Source organism: Psittacula echo (assembly GCF_963264785.1).
Source record: "Psittacula echo genome assembly, chromosome: 9".
Classification (NCBI taxonomy): Eukaryota; Metazoa; Chordata; class Aves; order Psittaciformes; family Psittacidae; genus Psittacula; species Psittacula echo.
In genome coordinates this window covers 18,579,331-18,600,382 of record NC_137745.1, presented here as the reverse complement: position 1 = coordinate 18,600,382, position 21,052 = coordinate 18,579,331, and the positions used below count along the sequence as shown (strand labels likewise).

General features: G+C 38.5%; 1 protein-coding gene across 1 annotated transcript in view; it reads right to left on the bottom strand.

The window, feature by feature from the left end:
* The window catches only part of PRKCD (protein kinase C delta), a gene marked incomplete at both ends in the record, with an annotated part of 28,349 nt that extends 8,515 nt beyond the window's left edge, over positions 1 to 19,834 (bottom strand). The window contains 9 exons of the mRNA XM_080625667.1: positions 1,130 to 1,226; positions 2,366 to 2,466; positions 3,059 to 3,188; positions 3,551 to 3,636; positions 4,305 to 4,336; positions 4,586 to 4,742; positions 13,791 to 13,851; positions 16,070 to 16,269; positions 19,720 to 19,834. Coding sequence (XP_080481793.1) covers positions 1,130 to 1,226; positions 2,366 to 2,466; positions 3,059 to 3,188; positions 3,551 to 3,636; positions 4,305 to 4,336; positions 4,586 to 4,742; positions 13,791 to 13,851; positions 16,070 to 16,269; positions 19,720 to 19,834 — 979 coding nt within the window. The remainder of the gene's footprint in view (positions 1 to 1,129; positions 1,227 to 2,365; positions 2,467 to 3,058; positions 3,189 to 3,550; positions 3,637 to 4,304; positions 4,337 to 4,585; positions 4,743 to 13,790; positions 13,852 to 16,069; positions 16,270 to 19,719) is intronic.
* Between the last annotated feature and the right edge of the window lie 1,218 nt (positions 19,835 to 21,052).

Here is a 21,052-nt window from a genome sequence, read left to right as displayed (position 1 = left end):
ACTATGACTAAGACACAGCATACTTTGGATAAAAAGATACTTTACAAGAACTGCTTGTGAGCAAATTATTTATATTCTGTTAGCAGAATGGGATACTTCTGTAAGCAGATTGGCCATGAAAAGATCTGATTTCTGCCCAGTGCTGGCTAAGCAGCATGATCATACAGGTTAATCCCAATTATATCCTAAAATTAATAACTCTACTTTATTTTGACCTCCACCACATTGATCTGCTGGGTCACTAAGATGACACTGATGACAATCATGAGGTGATACCATGTACACCCCATAAGCTGCCCAGCATCTGTGATAACCCAGGGAGGAATAACAGTGGCTGCACCCTGACTTAGTACTAAACCAAACCACCTTGGCAAGAGGTTGTTTGTTTTTTTTAACTCTGTTCTGGCACACTGGAAGAAGTAATATCAAAATCAAAATCAATTTCTTACTAGGCATTTGAACAGAATTGGTGCAATATACGGATGAATACATAAAATCCTGTACCACTCAAAAAACACCCATTATCTCTTACTGAGCCTGGTGATTTCCATAGGGTAAAAAGTTACTTTGACTGTTACATTTATATTTGCATAAATTATCATAGCTTACCAGTTATGAAAATAAGGCTTATACAATGCTAGAACTCTTTGGTGATAGTAAAAAATCTGAAAACAACCCAAGACCCCCAAACCTTACTCTGAGCCTGCAGAGACAGGATCCCAGGCACTACTTAAACTACTCCAAGCAGTATTTTGGCTAAAATCCTAAAATAGACAGCCCTTGTGGTTGGTTTCTAATGATTTATGAACACACCGATATAATTAAAAACATGCATGACATTTCAGGTCCAGGAGGGAGGGAAGCATCCTCCAGTTCCATCATGTGGAACTGTGCTGCCACAAATGAAGCAAGCATTTTGCATAAAGGTGGGTATGCTCATGGACAGGTATTTGTCAATAGTTAAGTAAGCATTTTGTGTAGCTATGAGAAAGTAAATACATGATTTAATATTTTAATATTATTAAAAATAGTTGTCTATTGCAATGCAAGGATGAATAACTACTAAAATTGTTAGCTTGTGCAGTCTGGTAGTTAAATTGCTAAATTAAAACAGTGCAGTTTTTCTCACCTGTTCCATCTCCTCCTGGAGCTCTGGATTTCTTATCAAAATCTTGATAAATACCAACACTTTCTACAGATCCAGAATCAGACCTTCGTGTATATTTCTGAGGAGAAGGCAAACACTTGAAATTACATTTGTACTATTACTTTAGAAACACTTATAGCAATTGCCATTAAATGTAACATGATGGCACTATAAACTTTTAGTTTTAATTATTAATTCCTAGAACATATTGTTTCTCAAGAAATCTGGTTCATAGACTATTTAGCCACATTCTTTACAGCTTCAGATCAGCCAATTGCTTTACTTTCTTCACTGCAAGAAAATAAGTCACTGAAATTCCTGAACAGTCTGTGTTGTACTGTTCTTTGCAAAATTATTACAGATATAATGGTCTGAATCCACAGTGGGGGAGAATTTAAACTGTGGGAAAATGTCCCCCTGACATAAGTTCATGTTGAAGAGGAGATAGGAATCGTTCTCATATTGGACCTGCTTAAGTCATAGCTGTGTGTGACATCTCTCTTTTTAGCACACAGAAAGAAATTTTATGTATGGAAGATCCCAGACATCAAAATTTAGTAATTAAAAGATCAAACTCTTCTGTGCCATGAAAGAGCTGGTGCAAGAGCTCTTGCTGCTTTCAAAGTCACCATCCGGTGAAAGCGTCGGAACACTCAGCTCAGAGGAAATGCAGCTGGATTTTGCGATATATTTTCCTGCTTTATTTCAGAGCTTTTGGATCTTTATTTGCAAGTCAGAAGTTGACCACAAGAGATGGTCGTGCTGCAGCAGGAAATGAACAATGTAAACTATGGGGCCAGTGTTAATTCCAGAGTTTTCTGTGTCTATACATCAGATTAAGAAAAACTGAGAATATATGGTATGTTTCTCCTCATTTATTTAAGTTTAGCATTCAAGTGGAATTCTAAAGTTGAAGCATAGAAAAACAGACTTCAATGTTATAATTCCACTGTTTAGACCATTAAACAGAAAGTAGAGAATAACCTTGAAACCACAGAACAACAGAGTTGGATTTCAGGAAATCATACCCACTCCCTGTTTTTAACTTTAGGCTATTGATCTCTGTTAGTCTCTTTAGGGGTCAAATTAGAGAAACCTGTTTGCACTTCCTCCCTTCCAAACTCAGTTCCCCAAAACAGTGATATGGAAAAGATGACGTAAAGACCCCCAAATGCTCTGAAAACAATTAATTACCTGAGGAATGGCAATAAAGCATACCTGGCTAACTTGATTTAAAGCTTCAGCTAGCAACTTCTGGTTTATTCCACATAAGTTTGCCACCTTCTTCTGGCATTTATGATGCACATTCATCCCACATTCTAAAAGAAACGTAAGGACAGTTACACAAGCATTGGGAAAATATTGTCTGATGTTACATCAAAAGGGGCAGCTTCACTGTGCAGTTCAGAAACCTTGTTTTAAGACCAGACTGGACATGGATCTATCATTGTTATTTTAATCTTTAAATCACTGAAGGCTACAGAAATTGTTCAAAAGGAAAAAAACCTTCATTACTTTGTTCTCAAAATCTGTTACAATAAAGATCATCTTGCCTTTTTGTGGGAGAATTATAAAAGTGTTATTTGCAGTCAACACTTTGAATACATTTTTAAGTGCTACTAAATTTCAGCTATTCCCAAAGTAGTAATTTTGATTATACACACAATTACACCTCTGCAGCACGTTTTGACTCCATTAGCAGCTCACCTTGGCTGAGCTGTCACATGAGCCAAGTGCCAATTTGTCTCTCTCTAGTATAAAAGCATTTTTCACCACACATGGATGAGACAAAACCCATTCTATGTAACACAAACAGAAATACAGAATGTGCAGCAATAGCTAATCTCTAGTGGGGGTGGAACACTGGAAAAGTGTGGAGAGGTCCCAGCTACCCTCCCTCCTCCTCTGTACCTTCACATTTGAGTCCTTGTTTGACCAGCCCCCAGAGCAGGCTGCCGCAGTGGTCGCAGAAGGTAGGGCTCATGTAGTTGTAAACTCTGAAGCGATGAGGCATGTCAATGTTGAAACGTTCCTTTTGAAACTGAGGACAAGGAGAGGGGTGAAACACCGTACCCACAACAGGACCAGCTTCTCACAAAAAAACCTGCTTGGATGTTGCAAAGCTGCAACAATTTTATCTTGAATACCCCGGTTTCAACATCCCTCATCTAGCAGGGACAGAACCTGCTCAGAAACTACTACCCAACCCCTTGCAAGGCTTTTAACTTCTTTTCTTGTTTTAGAGTTTCATGCTCTGCACATTATATACAATCTTCAGGAGAAGACAGCACCTTAGGTTGTACAGCCAAGCACCTCCCAAATGGACTTGGCTGCTTCTGGACAAAGTTTTGTTACTTCAGAGTGTTTTTAATTACATTCTAAATACATTCTTCCAGCTCTTACCATTGTGTCCCTGCTGTTGGCTGCCGTACCAGTACACCTCCAAATGATCTTATCAATACATTTCTTATGAATAGCAGCATTGCATTCTTCAAGACATGCACAAGAAAAAAGAAAGATTCCGTCAGATAATAAATACATGGGAACAGGTGTTTGCATTTCATAGCGTAATGTGAAAACCATACTCCTTTCCATCATACTATCTAGACTGAACCCTTTCCTTTCTATAAAGATGATGATTTTTAAAGCTGATTTCCCTAATTTTCTTTAAGCATAAACTCAGTTGATAAACTAAATCTACTCCCATTAGGCAATGCCACCAGCATTTGATAACAGAAAGATAATACCATGCTTTTTGAGTTTTGCCCTTTGATATCTTCCCTACTGTTCGGAGAATGCAGAGATCTATCCTAAGTCAAAAATGCTTTTCAATTCAGCTGTAAAATCCCTCAGTAGTTGTAATTCATTTTAGCAAAAGTTTCACAAAAACTTCTGTCATAACTGAGTGCAACTTCTCAACAAAATTACACACTTACGAGAAGAACAGCTAAGTCTGAAGCTTGATACTAAGAATCTCAACTAGAAATCATAATTAGACAGCCTTAGGTTATTATGCAAAACTGATATTCAACATCTACTGCTACCTATGTGGATGATGCATTGTGCCATGCGTATTAACATAAGTTTTCAACAGTAACTACTAGATCTACAGATTCAAGTAGAAAGTCATACAAGAAAAGGTAAAAAGTCAACTTACGCCTACATTTGTACCCCTGCTTGTTGAGTCCCCTGAAAAACAAATGATAAAGAAGCAAATAAAAACCCCATATGTTTGCTGGAATAAAAGGTCACGTCAACCAATCAATCCTTTGGCTATGGGAATACTTGATCCAATTACTAAACTGGTCTGAATTTTGCTATTCAGAATCCTCTGTCTTCAGAAAGCAAGGTTTAGAAGACAAGACTGTGTTTTGAGAGTCCAGCAAACTAGGATGGAAACCTAATGGGGGTAGAGAAAGCTTAGTGTTTCCTTCTTACCATACAAAGTCTTTGCAGACAGAGCAAAACGTAGGTTGTCCAAAGAAGGTAGCAATAAATTCATGATTTTTGATGTAGTGAATTTTGGCTTGCTTGATAGCTCCTCTCCTGTTCATAGTTACTGTCCCCTCCTCTTCCCTCATTGATTGTTTGCAGTCTAGGGGGGGAGACAAGAAGACACGCTTAATACTTCAAGGCATTACAAAGATTAATATTTGCTCCTCTAATAAGTTCAGTTTGTTTTTCTGTTTCAGACTTGTGTTTTTATTTTACACCTGTATTCTTCAGACTTTCAGTCCAACAAGGTTAGGACACACGCATGCACTGCTTCCTAAGGGGTCTCCGTGCCTTGCTTGCAAGCACTTCCCTCTCCTCATTCAGAAGAAGCCTTAAGCAAATAAGTCAAGAGGTAGAAGCAGGAATGGAGCTCAGTCTTGCTAGAGAAATGACAACCACAGTTGTTTCTTGAAAAAAATACACGCTCCTATATGTTAGGTGATTTATGTGCAAGAGAAGTAAATGTTTCATTGGAAGCAGGAGGGCCTTCTCCTTCAGCAGAAGCCTTCAGGATCATTAAGGAGTGAGGACAAGTAAGATTTTCAATTAGACATTTCCATTATGCTATTTCAAAATGCTGATGCTATGTCTGTCAATATGTCTCAGCCTCACTCCTTTCCCCTCCCTAGCCCTCATGGGGTTACAGTATATAGCACTATATAATGCTATAGTAACAATAGTACATGCTACCATATATTCCATAGCATCCAATACTGTATAACATAGAAAGTATATATAATATTAGCCAAGAAATAGAACATCAACAAAAAATAAACCTCATTGGCTGATATAGGTTCTTCATTACAAGTATAGTTATTTCCATTCATTTCTGAGTTTCTCTTACGAAAATGAGTATTTTGAGTCCCAATCTTTCAGCTGCAACTAAGACTATGTAGTCTTACTTACACATTTTGAAAATAATAGGCGTTTGTAACAGAGGTAACCCCATGAAGGTGTATTAAGGGAGACTGGATAACTGGTAATTTAACCCCAGGTAATTGCTTATTGTCAATAGAGGAGCTGTTGAGGGACAATCCCATCCAGCAGGAAAAGATAAAAGCTTGACTCTGCAGTGAGGAGCCTGTCAACTGCCGACTGCATCAGCTCTGGCCAGCAGCCTGTTGGTCCCCCCATCTGGAAGAAACGTAGACACAGTTCATAGATTTGAAGTGCAGCAAAGTTTAGGCTAACAGGAAATTGCTGCCTGCAGGGTGGGAGTTTCCACAACAACGAAGTAAAAAGAAAGCCATAAGAGCATTTTTCCCATTGTCAATACAATCGGGTTTTATTTGCTCCACTGTATTGCTGCCTTTTACCAGTATCAGCGAGAGCTTTGCTTTATTTGTACTGATAGAAAGAGATCTGCTTCCTTTGCCAAGTCACACTAACTGCAATGCCTGAACTTACTCCAAAGTTACCCAGGATCTCTGCTTTTCTTGTTGCTAGCTGCACTTGTTTTTTGTCATTAGCTGCCTGCCACTGCTTCTAATCCAACAGACCACTGAACTTGGAATACAATCTCTCATTTGATACCATTTTGAGTGTCCTGAACTAATTCAACAGGCACAGCCAACAGCTGCCAGCCTGCAGCAGCATGTATGGTCTTACAAAAGGAAGGACGTCAGCTCAGAGATTAAGGAAAGATTAAAGATATTAATGAAAAGAAAGCTCAGAAAAGGTCCCTGGGTTTTGCTACTAGGTATTAATGCACTTTTCTGAGAAACTGGCCATCTGGTTCAGAGAAAAACCCATCTTGCCTCCCCCTGAAGAGAGCTCACAACATGTGCTACGACACCCTGGCACCACATCTGCCACTGAGTTACCTCTTCCCCTCCAGGAACAGGATTAATTTCTGTTGTTCAAACAAGCTGCTGAGTTCACCCAACAAAAACTCCCATCAGCTGCTGCACTTCAGCTTTTCCAAGTCTGCAAATAGTACTATCTCTTTGTTCAATCCTGCTGAGCAAATACACAGACCTCACCCACTGTTTCTCAAATGCTTCAAGGAAACCACACTGAAATGTGTGTGCAAAGGAAACAAGTTGCAAAGAGTCTTCATACTGTTTGCTGCATGAAATGATGTTCCTAAGGGTGGCTTAATCAGTAACAGCAACAAAGCAGAGAAAGGGGTGTTGCTTCATAGCATATATTCTGAGGAGATAACCTGTGATGGAGCAGATTAAGAGACAAAAGGCTCCTTAAAGTCTGTAATCAAGTGTTCAGCGAGGAACTAACAGGGTTCACCAGGTGAACAGGACCCAGCCTCTCCTCATGGCGAAATACGGGTAGCAATTTAGTATTGCTGATACTGTGTGCAAAAGTCTTTGACAAAACTTGATCAGGATATGTTATACTCTGATGTTTCCTCCATCTGGAACATGATATCAAACTTAACAGAAATATGCGAGACTGGCATCTATTGTTTGAGAGAGTAATTAAGAAACTAATCAGTTTGAAAGAAGGGAAAAAAAACCCCCACTTTCCTTACACATACTTTAACAGTGAAGAACCTTTGAGCACAGCAAAACTTCAGTATCTGCACGTGAGAACACACAGCCTTCACAACCAGCTGCCTTATTAATACCTTTGCCAAACCCAACCGATGTATCAAAGTATAGCTGAAAACATTTTTTGTGTTTCAGAAGAAGCTGAGAGGTTTGAACAGCAGCTGCAAGTCAAGTGCACCTGAGCTGAGATGGCTCTGAAATGATAATGTAGTTGATTTCAATTTACTATGGGCATGTTAACAAGTTATCATTTATGTGTAAATTACCTTTCATGTGTATCACTCTAAAGATTTTTTTTTTTTAAGTTCAGGGTAGAGATGGGGGGTAGAGAGGTGTAGGAAGAAGCACAAAGGGAAAGCCTTTGCTTCCCCCTCCAAGCAAGCCAGTATTTTCACAGATGAAAATCTTGTTAGGGCTGGTACACAGAAACAGTCATGTAAAAAGCAGCTGAATCAGCAACTAAAATCCAGGTGACCTCTGCAGCCTGGCCCTGAAATTAATCATTTTGGACTCAGCACACACCATTAAACATAATCTATTTCCTCTGTTGAGAGCTGCGGTTAATATTTATCACTGACACATTGTTCACGTATTTCGAGGTGCCTTGTCAAAAACGCGCAGCTGATCTGACAAAAGCACCCAGAACTCCTCTGTGCTGTATATTTGTTAAGAAACCATTAAGTATGCCTGTGAAGTGACAGTGCAGTTCTCCAGAAGTGCTGTAACACACTACCATATACACTATGTAACTGCAGCACCATCCTCTTGCATATTTCACAGCCTTCACAGCCACTAACATAACATGCAACCCATCATCTGGAAAACATTTGCTAAAACAATATTGCTAGGACTCTGCTGCACTGTAATAAACCTCAAGGTGAAATGTCAAATTGTCTCAGTTGAACCTCAGAAGTTCAAGGACAAAAGCAAACAACCTCTAGACCAACCCTACTAGATTTTTCTAAAAGAAAGAACAGAAAAAATATTTGCTGTGCTCGGAGTTCATTTTTCACGTTAACTTGCTCGCTTCATGGTTCTGTTTGTGAACAGAGAAAAGATAACACTGCCACTGTAGGAAGCTGAGAAATGGGACTTCAGAGTCAGGCAAAACATTTTCTGAGCTAACTGGCTACTCAAAGCTGAGATTTGCCTGAAACTTTATTATAAACTACAAACCCCACTAACATTTCTGCTCAGTGTTCCCCTGTGCTGTTCTCCAGCCTTGCACTTGGAGTTGTTTGCAAGTTAAGTGCAGCTTCAGGTCAAGAAAAATATTAACCTCACAGAGCAATCATTAAAAAGGAAAGCTCATCCCTCACAAAGGAGACTTTCCTGGTATGAACTGTCTCAGAGGAAAACTGCTCTTTAACCTCACCCTGGAGATGACTGCTTTACAGATCAGCTGTACAAAACCACCCCAAAACCCAACAATCCATTTACAGAAATAAAAGTTTCCCAAAAGGCTACGTTTCTGTGGCATGAACTTGCTATCTTAAATAATGTTGGGTTTTGTGATCATCACAACATTTCATTTACAGGCAGAGTATTAATACTGCTATGTATTTCTGACTCTCTTAAAAATTATCTCCTCCATTCTCAGTACTTGTGGATTTTACATTGCTGACAATAAGTAGCAATACTAATAGTTTGCTATTGTAGAAGACAATACCATTTGCTCTCAAAGCTGGCACACAATAAATCACCCACTACAAGCTTTAGCACAAGTAGTCAAAAATGGTGTTACAGACTCTTAGTACCACCTTTATGAAAAGTTAGTATACTACATGTGATATAGTATATATGTTTCTACCATAAGACTACAAGGATGTTCAGGGGGCTGGAGTACCTCCCGTATGAAGACAGGCTGAGAAAGTCGGGGCTGTTCAGCCTGGAGAAGAGAAGGCTGCATGGAGACTTCATAGCAGCCTTCCAGTACCTGAAGGGGGCCTATAAGGATGCTGGGGAGGGAGTCTTCATTAGCGACTGTAGTGATAGGACAAGGGGTAATGGGTTCAAACTTAAACAGGGGAAGTTTAGATTGGATATAAGGAAGAAATTCTTTACTGTAAGGGTGGTGAGGCACTGGAATGGGTTGCCCAGGGAGGTTGTGAATGCTCCATCCCTGGTGGAGTTCATGGCAGGGTTGGACAGAGCCTTGGGTGACACGGTTTAGTGTGAGGTGTCCCTGCCCATGGCAGGGGGGTTGGAACTAGATGATCTTAAGGTCCTTTCCAACCCTATTCTATGATTCTATGTTACACTTAGTTCTGCACAGAGACTGGAACACCCACAGATGTGGACTTCTTGCCTGCTTCTAAAAAGAAATGAATTAAGTCCTGCCTTGGCTACCAAGCCAGCACCTACTACTGGTTTGATTGGCGTTCAGCAGAGCACTGAGGTGGACTGCTCTGCAGCTGCTTTTAGCACGTCTCTACTGAACTAGCCTTTCATAGGCATTAATAAAATCAATGGTCTTTTATAGAAGTGCTAAAACAAAACACCAGAGTTTTAACAAGCCCTGCCTTTCAATCTAGGAGAAAAATATCCCATGTCCACACTACAGTCTTTGTGGTGCTCACAGCATCTGCAGAGACACTGTACTAACACAGTCTGTGCTCAGCCCCACAGAGTACTTTTTATTTTAAATTTCAATGAGTGCTTTGGTTAGCACTTCTGCACTGATACCTGATATCTCATTTCTTGTGGTAAAACAGGGAATAAACTAGAAAATGGGGTTTATCTTTTTTCATTTTTAAATTACACAAGCACAGTAAAATCAACCTTTAAAAATACAACATCTAAGTCAAATTTCTTGTGAACATACAAGTTATATAGAATTTTCTCTGCCCTACACAACACGTTGGCTACCTTACCAACCAAATACACTGCTGACTGCGTTTATGAAATTACTACATCTGCAAATGTTTGATTTTCTTAAAACTAAGGCGGAAAATGTTTTCATTAAAATCAAACTATCACTTCTAGATGCAGATTAAAGCAGATGCAATGTGCCATTGAGTAACTATCACATTTACCACATTTCTAGAAATAGTATTTTCTCAGTTAAATGATTAAATCATACCTACTTTTACAATTATAAGGCCCAGTTCTGCCTTTTCAGCCCTTATAATTATTATTTACTAATAATATGACAATCCTTCCCCAACATACCTCATCCATAGAGAAACTTTCTTCAAATCTTAGATCTTACAATATGCAGACTGCAACAGCAAATCTGTTATTCACCCTAATATTCTTCACAGATGCTTCAGGAAAATTCGTAAGAATCATGTTTCCCCAACACTCAACACACAAAGCAACACATATTCAAAACATACGCAGCTCTCTTGTTCACATTCCTCTCCCAAAAGTCAGATACTTGAGATATCAAAAGTTCACATGCAAATTATTCACCTTCTCATACATGTAATAGCATTTTAAGGGAAGAATTCACTAACCCTTTCTTCAGGAAGCTGAAGCCAGCAGAACAGCAATTCAGAATTCAAAAACAAGATACACACACATACTTCCAAAGCTGCTAACACTGCACAAGACTCTCAGCAGTACAGCGAGCCACCTCTGTGATCCTGGGTTTTCTTACTCGATAAGGTCATTAGCTACATTTGAATAAACAAAGACCAGGCAAAGCATTAAACCTATTGCAACTCCCACCTATTAAAACTAAAGCTGCTGTACAGAATTATAACCTAGATTCAATACTACAACGAGAGAAGGAGGGGCAGAGAGAAAACAATATTCTGAAATGAAAATGGAGGTCAACACCCTGTTCTCACATCTCGCACATCACAAGAAAAACTTAAATTTCCAGCACTAACTTCTTTTCAAATCACAGAAGACAAAAAAGTTCTTAGACAGCTCTACACCAGGGCTTTGCAGTCCCTGTTTAATGGGATCTAGAAAGAAAAAAACCCTCTAAGATTGGGAAGACTTTTCATATATAGCCCTCAATTAACTGCCCAGGCCCCAGTCTGCAAAAATAATATACAAATGAAAAGTCTCAGTGCAGCAGTCCACAGAGCAGATTTTAATAGCAGTTTATTCAGTGAATATTTTCCTCTTATAATAAATCTGATAATGGAGCGATAACACACTTGCTTCTCAAGTGCTGCTGCCTACCATGGAAGCAGAGGAAAGTCATTTTCTCTTAAGATGGTACAATGTTTGCTACTTAGAATGAAGATTTGAAAAACAACAGCGTTAGTTTGCAAAAGAAGCTGAAGAAAGAAATCAGTCACTTTTGCAAAGTGCTTGGAGACTTTCAAACAAAAGGTAGCACCTATAACTCAAGGATACTAATGGTAGCAATACCTTCAAATAAACCAGAGAACAACTGAAATACCAGCTTCAGAACAAGCCTTTTTTAGTATTTTAGAAACACAGCTACCGTATAGTTTTGTATGGAGAGGTACGTCAGAGAGAAAACAAAATGGTATGTGCATAGGAAGGAATGTGAACTATCTTGGAGCTTTCAACTATTAACAAAGGGTTTTAGCAACGTGAAGAATGGAAGTTAATAATACAAACATCCTTGTAATGCACTACCTTCTCTGCTCTAACACTAGGAACTGCTAATTCAACTAGAGAAAACACAGCAGTGAAATGAGTCAAAAATCATTCAATGTTTGCCTGTTTAGCAGTATTCAGACACTGATGTGATGGAAGTCTATGACTTTGAGGAGGATTAGTGTGTTAACACGTACTGACATTTGATGTGACCTCTGCAAATATCAGATTGAGTGACTTTCCTTCACAAAACATACATGCATAGATATCTTGAAAAGGAGTTTCCACTAACTCTGTGGTTCAGTTACCAAAAAGGTATCAGTGACTCATTTTCTATAAAGCAGAAGGTAAATAGGAATTGTTGCAAAACAGAAGGTCTAACAAGTGCATAACACTTGATTCTTAACTTGCCAATTAAAGTATGATTGCATGACTTAATGATCTGTTCGGTATTCAGGCTTCATCCACTGCCTAAATAATAATCTGCAATCCCTAATAAAGGCAATGAAAAGAACTGCAAGAACATCATATCTGTTTTTAAAGTATTTCAATTAATAACTAAGTACAATTATTTTAGTACTTATGGGACATGTATTACGTTCCTACTAACAGTGAATAGCAAATCATTAAAGGTTTTCACTTAACTCATCTCTACCATTCCTCACGTATGTGTGGAGAGGAGAAAATATGCTTCAGCCTCATCAAATAAGCAACTGAGAATACTGAAGCTGGTTTTGTACAGTTTTGGTTGAGAAACTTTTACATTTCCTGGACAAATGGATTTCTATATGTCTCATTAAACAGATCAGATTCTTATAAGACTACTGTCTCATGAAACTGCCTTGCACAGGAAAGCTGTGACAAAGATCAAGATGAAGATTTTCTAATAAAATGGCTCACAACAGCTGGAATGCAAACCAGAATAAACAGAGAGCATAAGCACAGAGCTGCTAACCTTCAGAGAAAAGTTCTTATGGCTCTTCACTCACACAAGTTTCAGATTTTGGTTGAAAGTGTTAACTTTTCATAAAAGGAGAGCAAAATAATGAGTGCATAGCTGGGATTTTTTTTGCCATTACAAATATAAAATGTCAACTATGAGATATCACCTACTGCATGTCACATCCTATCTTTATAAGCTTTTCTAGTAACCGCTACACAGATTGCACATAGGTACAAGAATGTATGGTAACTTCACAATTATCTTGTTCTATGAGTCCACAACTATGTTCCCTGTATACTCCTGTGGAAAAAGAAACCCACACCATCAATACGTTAAAAATTACTACTTACTCTTTCCATTCATTACTTACAAACACATAGTGGTGTTAAACCATGTGAGACCAATAGGCTAAAATAGCAGACCAGTTCAATTCTCAAGTAATAATGGCTTTATGACTTCTGGTACGGGAAAGTTTTAACCACTAGCTAAGCAAGTTGTGAGGTTTAAATCATTTCCCTTAGGAAAGAATTCCATAGATACACAAATCCCTGCCAAAATATCTGGTTTTATTGTACTTAAAGCTTCTCCTCTCATAATCAACCATCTTCTCTTACCTCCTAATATGTTTTCTGAATAGTCAGTAGATGTCTGACATATAGAGGTTGTTCACATTTTAAACTGATATGGCAGAACATTGAGTAGATTTGCATTTTAACACTTAACCATTCACTCATTGCTACAATCAGTTTCCACGATTAGTGAATGACATCTGAATCCCAGAAAACTCAGACTCACTTCTCCGATCCACAAATAAAAAAAAAAAAAGCTTCCCACATAGGCTAGAACAAGAAATTTGACTCCTCTGCACCTAAAAAGGAACTGACATTTTTCTATCATATCAAAATGTGAGGACAGACGTATTAAGGACCTAAAAGCAGCTAAATGCAACAGCAATACAAAGCACAAAGGCATTTATAAATCAACCAGTGCAGCCACAAAGCCACGTAACAAGGAAAACCTACAAAGCAAATTAATAAAATTTAAAAATTCTACTCAGTACAACAGGTGATTTTTTTTTTTTTTAATGAGCTCCATCCTGTATTCTACAAAAGGAATGTGAAAAAGAAAAGTTTTATTTTTACGTAACTGTCAGAAAATGAACAGTTGGCATTACCTGTATCTTCCAAAAAATACTGCACAGCCATCAGCACCTTCCCCTGAGGTTGTAGGTCAAGCTATGGAAATAAAGATACCAAAAGTGAAGCAAGTGGTTGAAACTCTCAAGAATTTAATCAGTTCTTTCCAGGGAATCAAAGTATAGTATTCAATAACTATGACTACAACCCTCTTCCATATCTCACTGCTGCAGCTGAATCAGGCTTTTACTCTATTGCTTTTACTAGTGAGCTGCATTGCTTTGATGTCTACCCAAAAGTTCAGGGCAGTTGAAGTTCACGTTGTTTTTGCATGTCCTTTCACATTTCTGCAAAGAAGTTTGCTGGCTTCTGCTTTTACTATTAATAAGTTCAATTTGCACTGCCTTCATAAAGGGTAAGAAACTATTAAGCATGGAAGAGCCTGATTCAATCTTCAGCACAGAGCAAAGTATCCCTGAGTGTACGGTCAACTTGAGAATCAAAAAACCCCACCAACCCAAGCCCACAGTTACATCAGATACACATGTAATATCATGAATATCCCCAGATACACATGAATATCCCCACAGATCTCATTATCCTACTGGGATATCTTTAAGACAATGTGTGACAGAACACATTTGTCCAACAAAGCTTACTGAAGGCAAAGACCTCAGTTACAGCTACTACTGACACGCTGCCTCTTCACACACAAAAATAACCTTATGGGCTATGGTAAATAAACTAATGTCTCTTTGCTGGGCATAATGGTCTGTCCAAGTCATGACTGAGGTCGTACAGAGGAAGCGTAACACTGATGACGTCTACATGGTACCTGTTCTACAGACAATAAGCAGAGAATTTCAGACCACTAAATTGGCTAAAACCGATCACTAAAACCAAAACAGATACTAGGAAATAACTAGGCAGGAACTGTTACTACCTGCTTATCCTGCTTTAGCCCACCCAATAAAAAGGTCTTTTGTAGGGTTCCTGTTCTGAGCAAGTTCAGCAAAACTGCAGCCCATAAGGCTTTGAATACAGGACTATGTGTGAGATTTTCAGGAGACTGGCTGTCATGTAGAAATGTTTCCTTAGCACTAACTGTACTTCACATACAGAGAAAGGCAGTTTCTGTATTAGCAAATACACATAGTTTCTGGGCAAGCTGTCTGGAGTGCAACTTTATGTGCACCCGGATGAGGGGCAAAACCATTTATAGCATCTATCCCTCTAGCTAGACAGCTCTCACTCAAATTATAGATATCCTGATACACCTTTTTGAATCTTATTTCTGCATACAATAGAGAAACATTGAATATTCAGGACACTAATTAGGGTGGCTTCAAGATGTTATAGAGATCTCTGAGACAATAATGCCTGTTCACATTCTCACAAGCCTTTTTGTTGGACCAGGATCTCAGCAACTTCAGTTAAACCTGAAAGTTGAAAGCTAGAGAATAGAATTTTATAAAGATTATATAATTAAACCCTTAATTAATTAAAAATTATTTACAACACAGTAGCTAAATGAATGAAATAACATGCTCAGCAACTCTGATTTTTGGACTCAAGGGTTTGACCCTCCCCTGCCTCTCACTTTCCCCTCTTTCTAGATGAACAAAATAAAAAAATATTGTTTATATAGTTCAATAACTAATAATAATTACTGGCATTTAAAGTAAATGCGTATTTCTAAATTTAAAACTACATTAAACCCAAACTTTACCTCCTCTGTTACATTTATGAGATCCATACTCAGAACTGTACTCAGTATGATACAAGAGCAAATGACACTGGAAGATGTCATACCCCTTGACTTCACATACAAACAGTTGGGACACAGGGGCAAAAAAAAAGATACCAGGGTAACAAAAATGGGGATTAAAGGATCCCCATTACAGCACCATCAAGGCAACTAAAATTTATTGGGAAAAAAAAAAAAAAAAGAAATAAGGGGAAATGTCTTAGAATAAGCTTTACCTTATTCTCTAGATGAATTACAATTATCAGATCCAATTGAAATGTCTGCTGTTTGCTATAAAAAACTACTAAGCTTTATGAAACAGGCACTCAATGTGATATGTGCCATTTTTTCAACTACTAATGCCATGGATTTTATTGTCAGTTTCTCGAAGTTTGACTGTACATAAAGCAGATATGCTTTAGAGATGCTGCTAAAATAACTGTCTTACAAGCCCTGCCACACATGCTAAAGGGATTGAACACTCAAAGTTTCAAAGGCATAAGGCATCCATTCAGCTTGAAAGAAACATAACCAGGTCAGAGGGTTTAAGGAATTAATCTTCTTCCTTACCCAGAATTCTGCTTTGCCATTGCCTTTCTTGCACCGCTCTGCCAGGACTGACACACCTACAGTCACTTCAGATAATGGCTCTTCTGCTGCTTTCATAAGAACAATCTGAATCACCCGTCCTTCGTATATGTGGGCGTCAAAAGTTGATTTCCATTCCGGATACATGGTAGGTTTCTTCTGAACTAGAGTTTTTCCTCTCTCTGAAAGTCAAAAAAAGGACAGAAACTATAAAATCAAATAATGTAGGTTTAGTACATAATAGGATAAAATAAAAAAAGAGAATGCTTGTACTGTAACCCAAAGCAGACTTATTACGCATCTCATACTGTGGCTGGCTCGAAGTTAAACTTTTCAGTTCAAGCACTCATGGAAAGCAAAGCTCACCCTGATGAACAAGACACACAGAGGCAGTGAAGGTGTTAAAATGCAGCTGGAGAGACCAAGAGGGACAACAAATAGCATTCTGGATTCAGAAGCTGGTTTAGTTAGTCACAACTTGACAGGGCATATTTGCATAGTTCCTTTCTGGTATAGATCTCCATGACGTGTTCTCTGATCATAGTGGATAGTTACTACTACAAGATAAATTAAGATATGGCTTCCACTAATCCAGTTTAAATTGAAACCAGTGACTGAGAGATTTAAGGCTCCACATTTCATTAGTCTACTTCCAACTTATCCCAACATTTCAATTCTATTTGTAAGTCACTTCCCTTAGCACCGTACTCATTCTCTGCCACACTACTTAATATCCTTTTTAAAGGATATTATGATGCCTTGTCTGTCCTCTCTTGCAACTACAGACCTTGTGTAGTTAAATAAGGAAAAAGCTAAAAGGACCTCAAATAAACTTTGCTTTCCTCTTTTTTTTTTTTTTTTAACATTTACCCAGCCTTCCATGAGAGCAGCTCTGCAGACTCCTTCCTTCAGAGGTTTACAGTGTTTCACTATTCTTATTAGGTGGATTTTTTAACTTTTTGCCAAAAGATTGGACCAGATGATCCTTTAGATCCCTTCCAACCTGGTGTTTTATAATTCTAATACACAGCTTCAGTCTCTCTTGATTAAGCTGATTTCTTCCCATCGTTACCTCAGGCACAGAAAACAACTGTGAGAACAAGTTTTAGCATATTTCTAGATCTGGCTCTCTTAGTAATTCAATCAACACATTCAAAATGATACTGCCTCCTAAGCACCCACATCCAGCTCTTCACTGGAACTCTGGCACGCAATGCCACTTCCCCATTTTTCCTCTGCTATTTGCTGCTGAGCCATTTATTCCCCATTTGTGCTCAGGTAACCGCATATAATTTTCTACATTCCTCACAATTTCTGCTATTTATCATGATCATTTCCTGCAATAAAAGTGCTTTTTAAGTGCCTCTCCAGCTCTGAATGATCCAATTTTCCCCTAAGTGTGTAATTTGTTCTTATGATAGCAAAGTAAATTAAGTAGTTGGACCCTTCCCCAAGAAGCTGCAGTGTGGTCTGTCTCTTAAAATTAGCAATAGATTTACATTTACTTCAACAAAGGAAGAATTAGATACTAATTATTTTAAAATCTTTCTGGAAACTCAAGGCAAAGTTTGTGTTCATTCATTAATGACTTGCTCGATACACTCAGTCGTGCTGATCTATTCAAACAAGAGCAACAAATACTGTTCTTGTACTTCTTTATTAGGGAATGCCTGCCAACAACAGCATTACAAATTACTTCTTTGACAAGCAGACCTAAGCCTGCTGCCAAAGGGCATGCTGAAATGCTCAGAAATGCCCAGAAACAGCCACCTGAGGACCTCCTCCATTTCAAAGCAAACTTGAACTTTCCTCCTCAGTCAAAAGCTTTTATCTTGAATTTGGGAAACTCTGCAGACAGAAAAACTCAAATTCTTAGCAGTGCAAACCTACTGCCAGAGCCCTGTATGTGGTATATTTAACTACAGCAAAATTTGGAATTATTATAGTGAAAATATATAAGGAAAGCTCAAACAAAAGGGGATTTAGAGATTATTAGGATGGACAGCAAAGGTGAAGGGGGATTAAAAGCAGACTATCTGCACAACAAAGCTTTTACACTAGCCTACTTCTTGGCTTGCTAAAGCCAAAAAGTCTTTTTCATCAGAAAGACACACTTCAGGAGGCATCCTTGGGAATATGAGAAATTGCATTCCGAGCTGCAGAACCTTTGATAATAATTCAACGTTTGCAGATACAGCAGCAGTTCATAGAAGAGTTGGTAATACTCTTTGTAGGATTCTTACAGGGGAAAAGAACTATTTCATAAGACTGTCCCTATTCCCATGTCCCAATTAATACCTGCTTTGATCAGTTACTATATACCTTTTAACCCCACATAAAACTTAGTCAACTGAATTGCTGGCAATGACTTCCAGACTGACCATGCTGCTTTTGTAATTAAGATCAATAATTTCAATTACAAATCATTAAAATCAAGATTTGTCATGGATCATACTGCCTGCCTGCAAAGTGTCAGCAAAGAACAGCCTTTAAGAACACTGTTCTTACCCCTCCTTTCTTTTTCTGCTAACACTACAGGCTTCCAGACATTTTACATATTTTCAAATTGGCTTAATGCCTAACCAGTAGGCAAATTATTTTCTTATTCCTATAGAGTAAGCTCTTCCTTATCATGTTTCAGCATGCAAATCCAAGAAAAAGTTATCAGTTTGGCAAGATCTGGAATAACGGGAGCATCAATTTCTTTTCCTGATTACCCAAGCCAGCCACAGCTCCAAGGTTCGCTGCGCTATCCTCCTCTATTTTTTAGTACTTCAAAGACACATGCGAGCAGAGAGGAAAAACACTGGGACAATTCTACTTTTCAAAAGCAGACAGCTGGGGGGATGGAGGGAAGTGGATTTATTTAGACTATTTCCACCTCTTCACACATTCTGGCAGCTCCAACACTTTCAACACCATTTCTTCAGAGGTTCTCCCAACAGACTAGGAAACTGCTTCTTTGGAGCTTGGCACATTTGCTTGATGTTTTCTGGAAGGGGCACCACACCTTATGTTTAAAGTCTAAATGCAGCTTTTACCTCAGCAATAAGGGGAAAGCCCAACTGCATTGCAAGGAAGAAGAAAATTCACCCTTTTCTGCATTCTTCGACGTTTTCTGAAGCCCTAGAGCCACAATGAAGGATTAGATGGCTGCGGTCTAACCCAGTACAGCAACTCCCTCTTGTCCTGTTTGGCTACAGAGCTACATTCTAGCTAGATGTCACAAAATATTAGAAACCTTTGGACCAGTTCCTGTAAAGAAGCGGTCTTTGAAGACTGAGGGCCTGCTGAACATGGAGGTGCTAACAAGACCTTGGGTACAAGTCATTCCAAGCAAATAATTCTGCCAAAATGCCTCAGTCACTACAAAACCAAGCTATACTTCTCATTATTACCTATCCTCCAAGTCAAAAAAGATCATTTACTACACTGTGCTTGAGGATGGTTCTCTGAAACCTGCTGCAGTTCAGATCCCTCTCCATGGTATCTGTCTACATGACTCTCTCCCCTTAAGAGCTTTTGCAATTACAGTCTTGAACAGGAGGACTTACTACCATTCACAGACTAAGAAGGACTACAGTATTTCTCAAAACTTACATTCAGAAAAGCATCACAATTTGTAACCTCACCTGTAGTCAATGCTTCCTTCATCTTGATAGCACAGAAAGGCTGTAGTTGTTCCCCATAACTCTGCATAGGTCCCAGCTCAAATGAGTTGAAAGATATCCGTAAGAAGGGGGCCATTGCTCACAGTGATACACAACCTAAGTGGAAAGAAGTAAACAAAAAACCATAGCATGAAAGACCTGCTCTGAGACTTATAAGAAAGTGAGACACATTTCTCTGCAGTCGTCATAGCTTACAGAATCAATACTCTAAAGTCTGCACATCTTGAATGTGGCTTTGAGACCATGAGTCTGAAATAAAACTGGCATGTACTGAAACAAAAAATGGAATGTGTACAGTCAAAGACTGAGTTTAAGACACCCTTTTAACCATATCCTGTTAAAAGTAAGTAACAGTTATGTCTTTGACATAGCCCTTGCTCAATTTTCAAACACAGAAACCATTTTCATTAACACACAAATATTAAGCATTCTTATAAAATAAGAATAGTTTTTTAATAACATTTTTTTCCTTACACCTGGAATGAAGGGTGAGCTGGGGAGAAAAGAGGGAGAAGTGTTGGCTGTTTCAGATATTCCTTTCTCAGTATTTCTCACAATGCAAGGAGGGAGAACTAAAAGCAAAATTAACCATCTAAAACTCACGTTATTTTGTTGCTCTTTAGGTACACATATTTTTAATTCCTACAGAGCCTCAAAAATTCCCAGAGTTCTAGGCACCTCAGTGGGCAATCAAATGATAAAAAGAACACCTTAAATTAATTTGATTTGTAAAGATCATCTGAGAAACTATTGAACCTCTGTACAATTTCTGGACACTCCAGCAAAAACCACTACCAGATGTGCAGTAAGGGTAATGTATCCTTAAGCATGATCAAGTAATTGCAATTTATATGAGTTATATAAGTTTATCAACATTTACAACCCCAGTAATACTTCTATTCAAGCATTGCTTTCAGGTGCAATGTACCACTCCTAGGAAGCATCACAGAGCTAGCGTCTCAAACTGTAAGCCTCCACACCTGCACATACAGGCAAAGGGAAGAAGAAGAGGTAGAAAAAAACCTCCAGCACTACTGTGTCACCTGGTTTAAACTGTCAGGAACTGCAAGAATCCAAACCACCTGTAATTTCTAAGTCACTGATCTTTCACTACAGTCTTCCACCATGCTTAACTGCTCTTGAACTTAGAGCAGATTTCAGTTTACAATTCCCAGCACCTTCCGCCATGGAGTTAGCCCTGAAGCTTGAATGTCAACATTGCTTTGTGAATTCAAAATACTTATTCAAAAGATAAGAGAAAACAGACATTTGATAGCAAGGGAATGCTATTGCA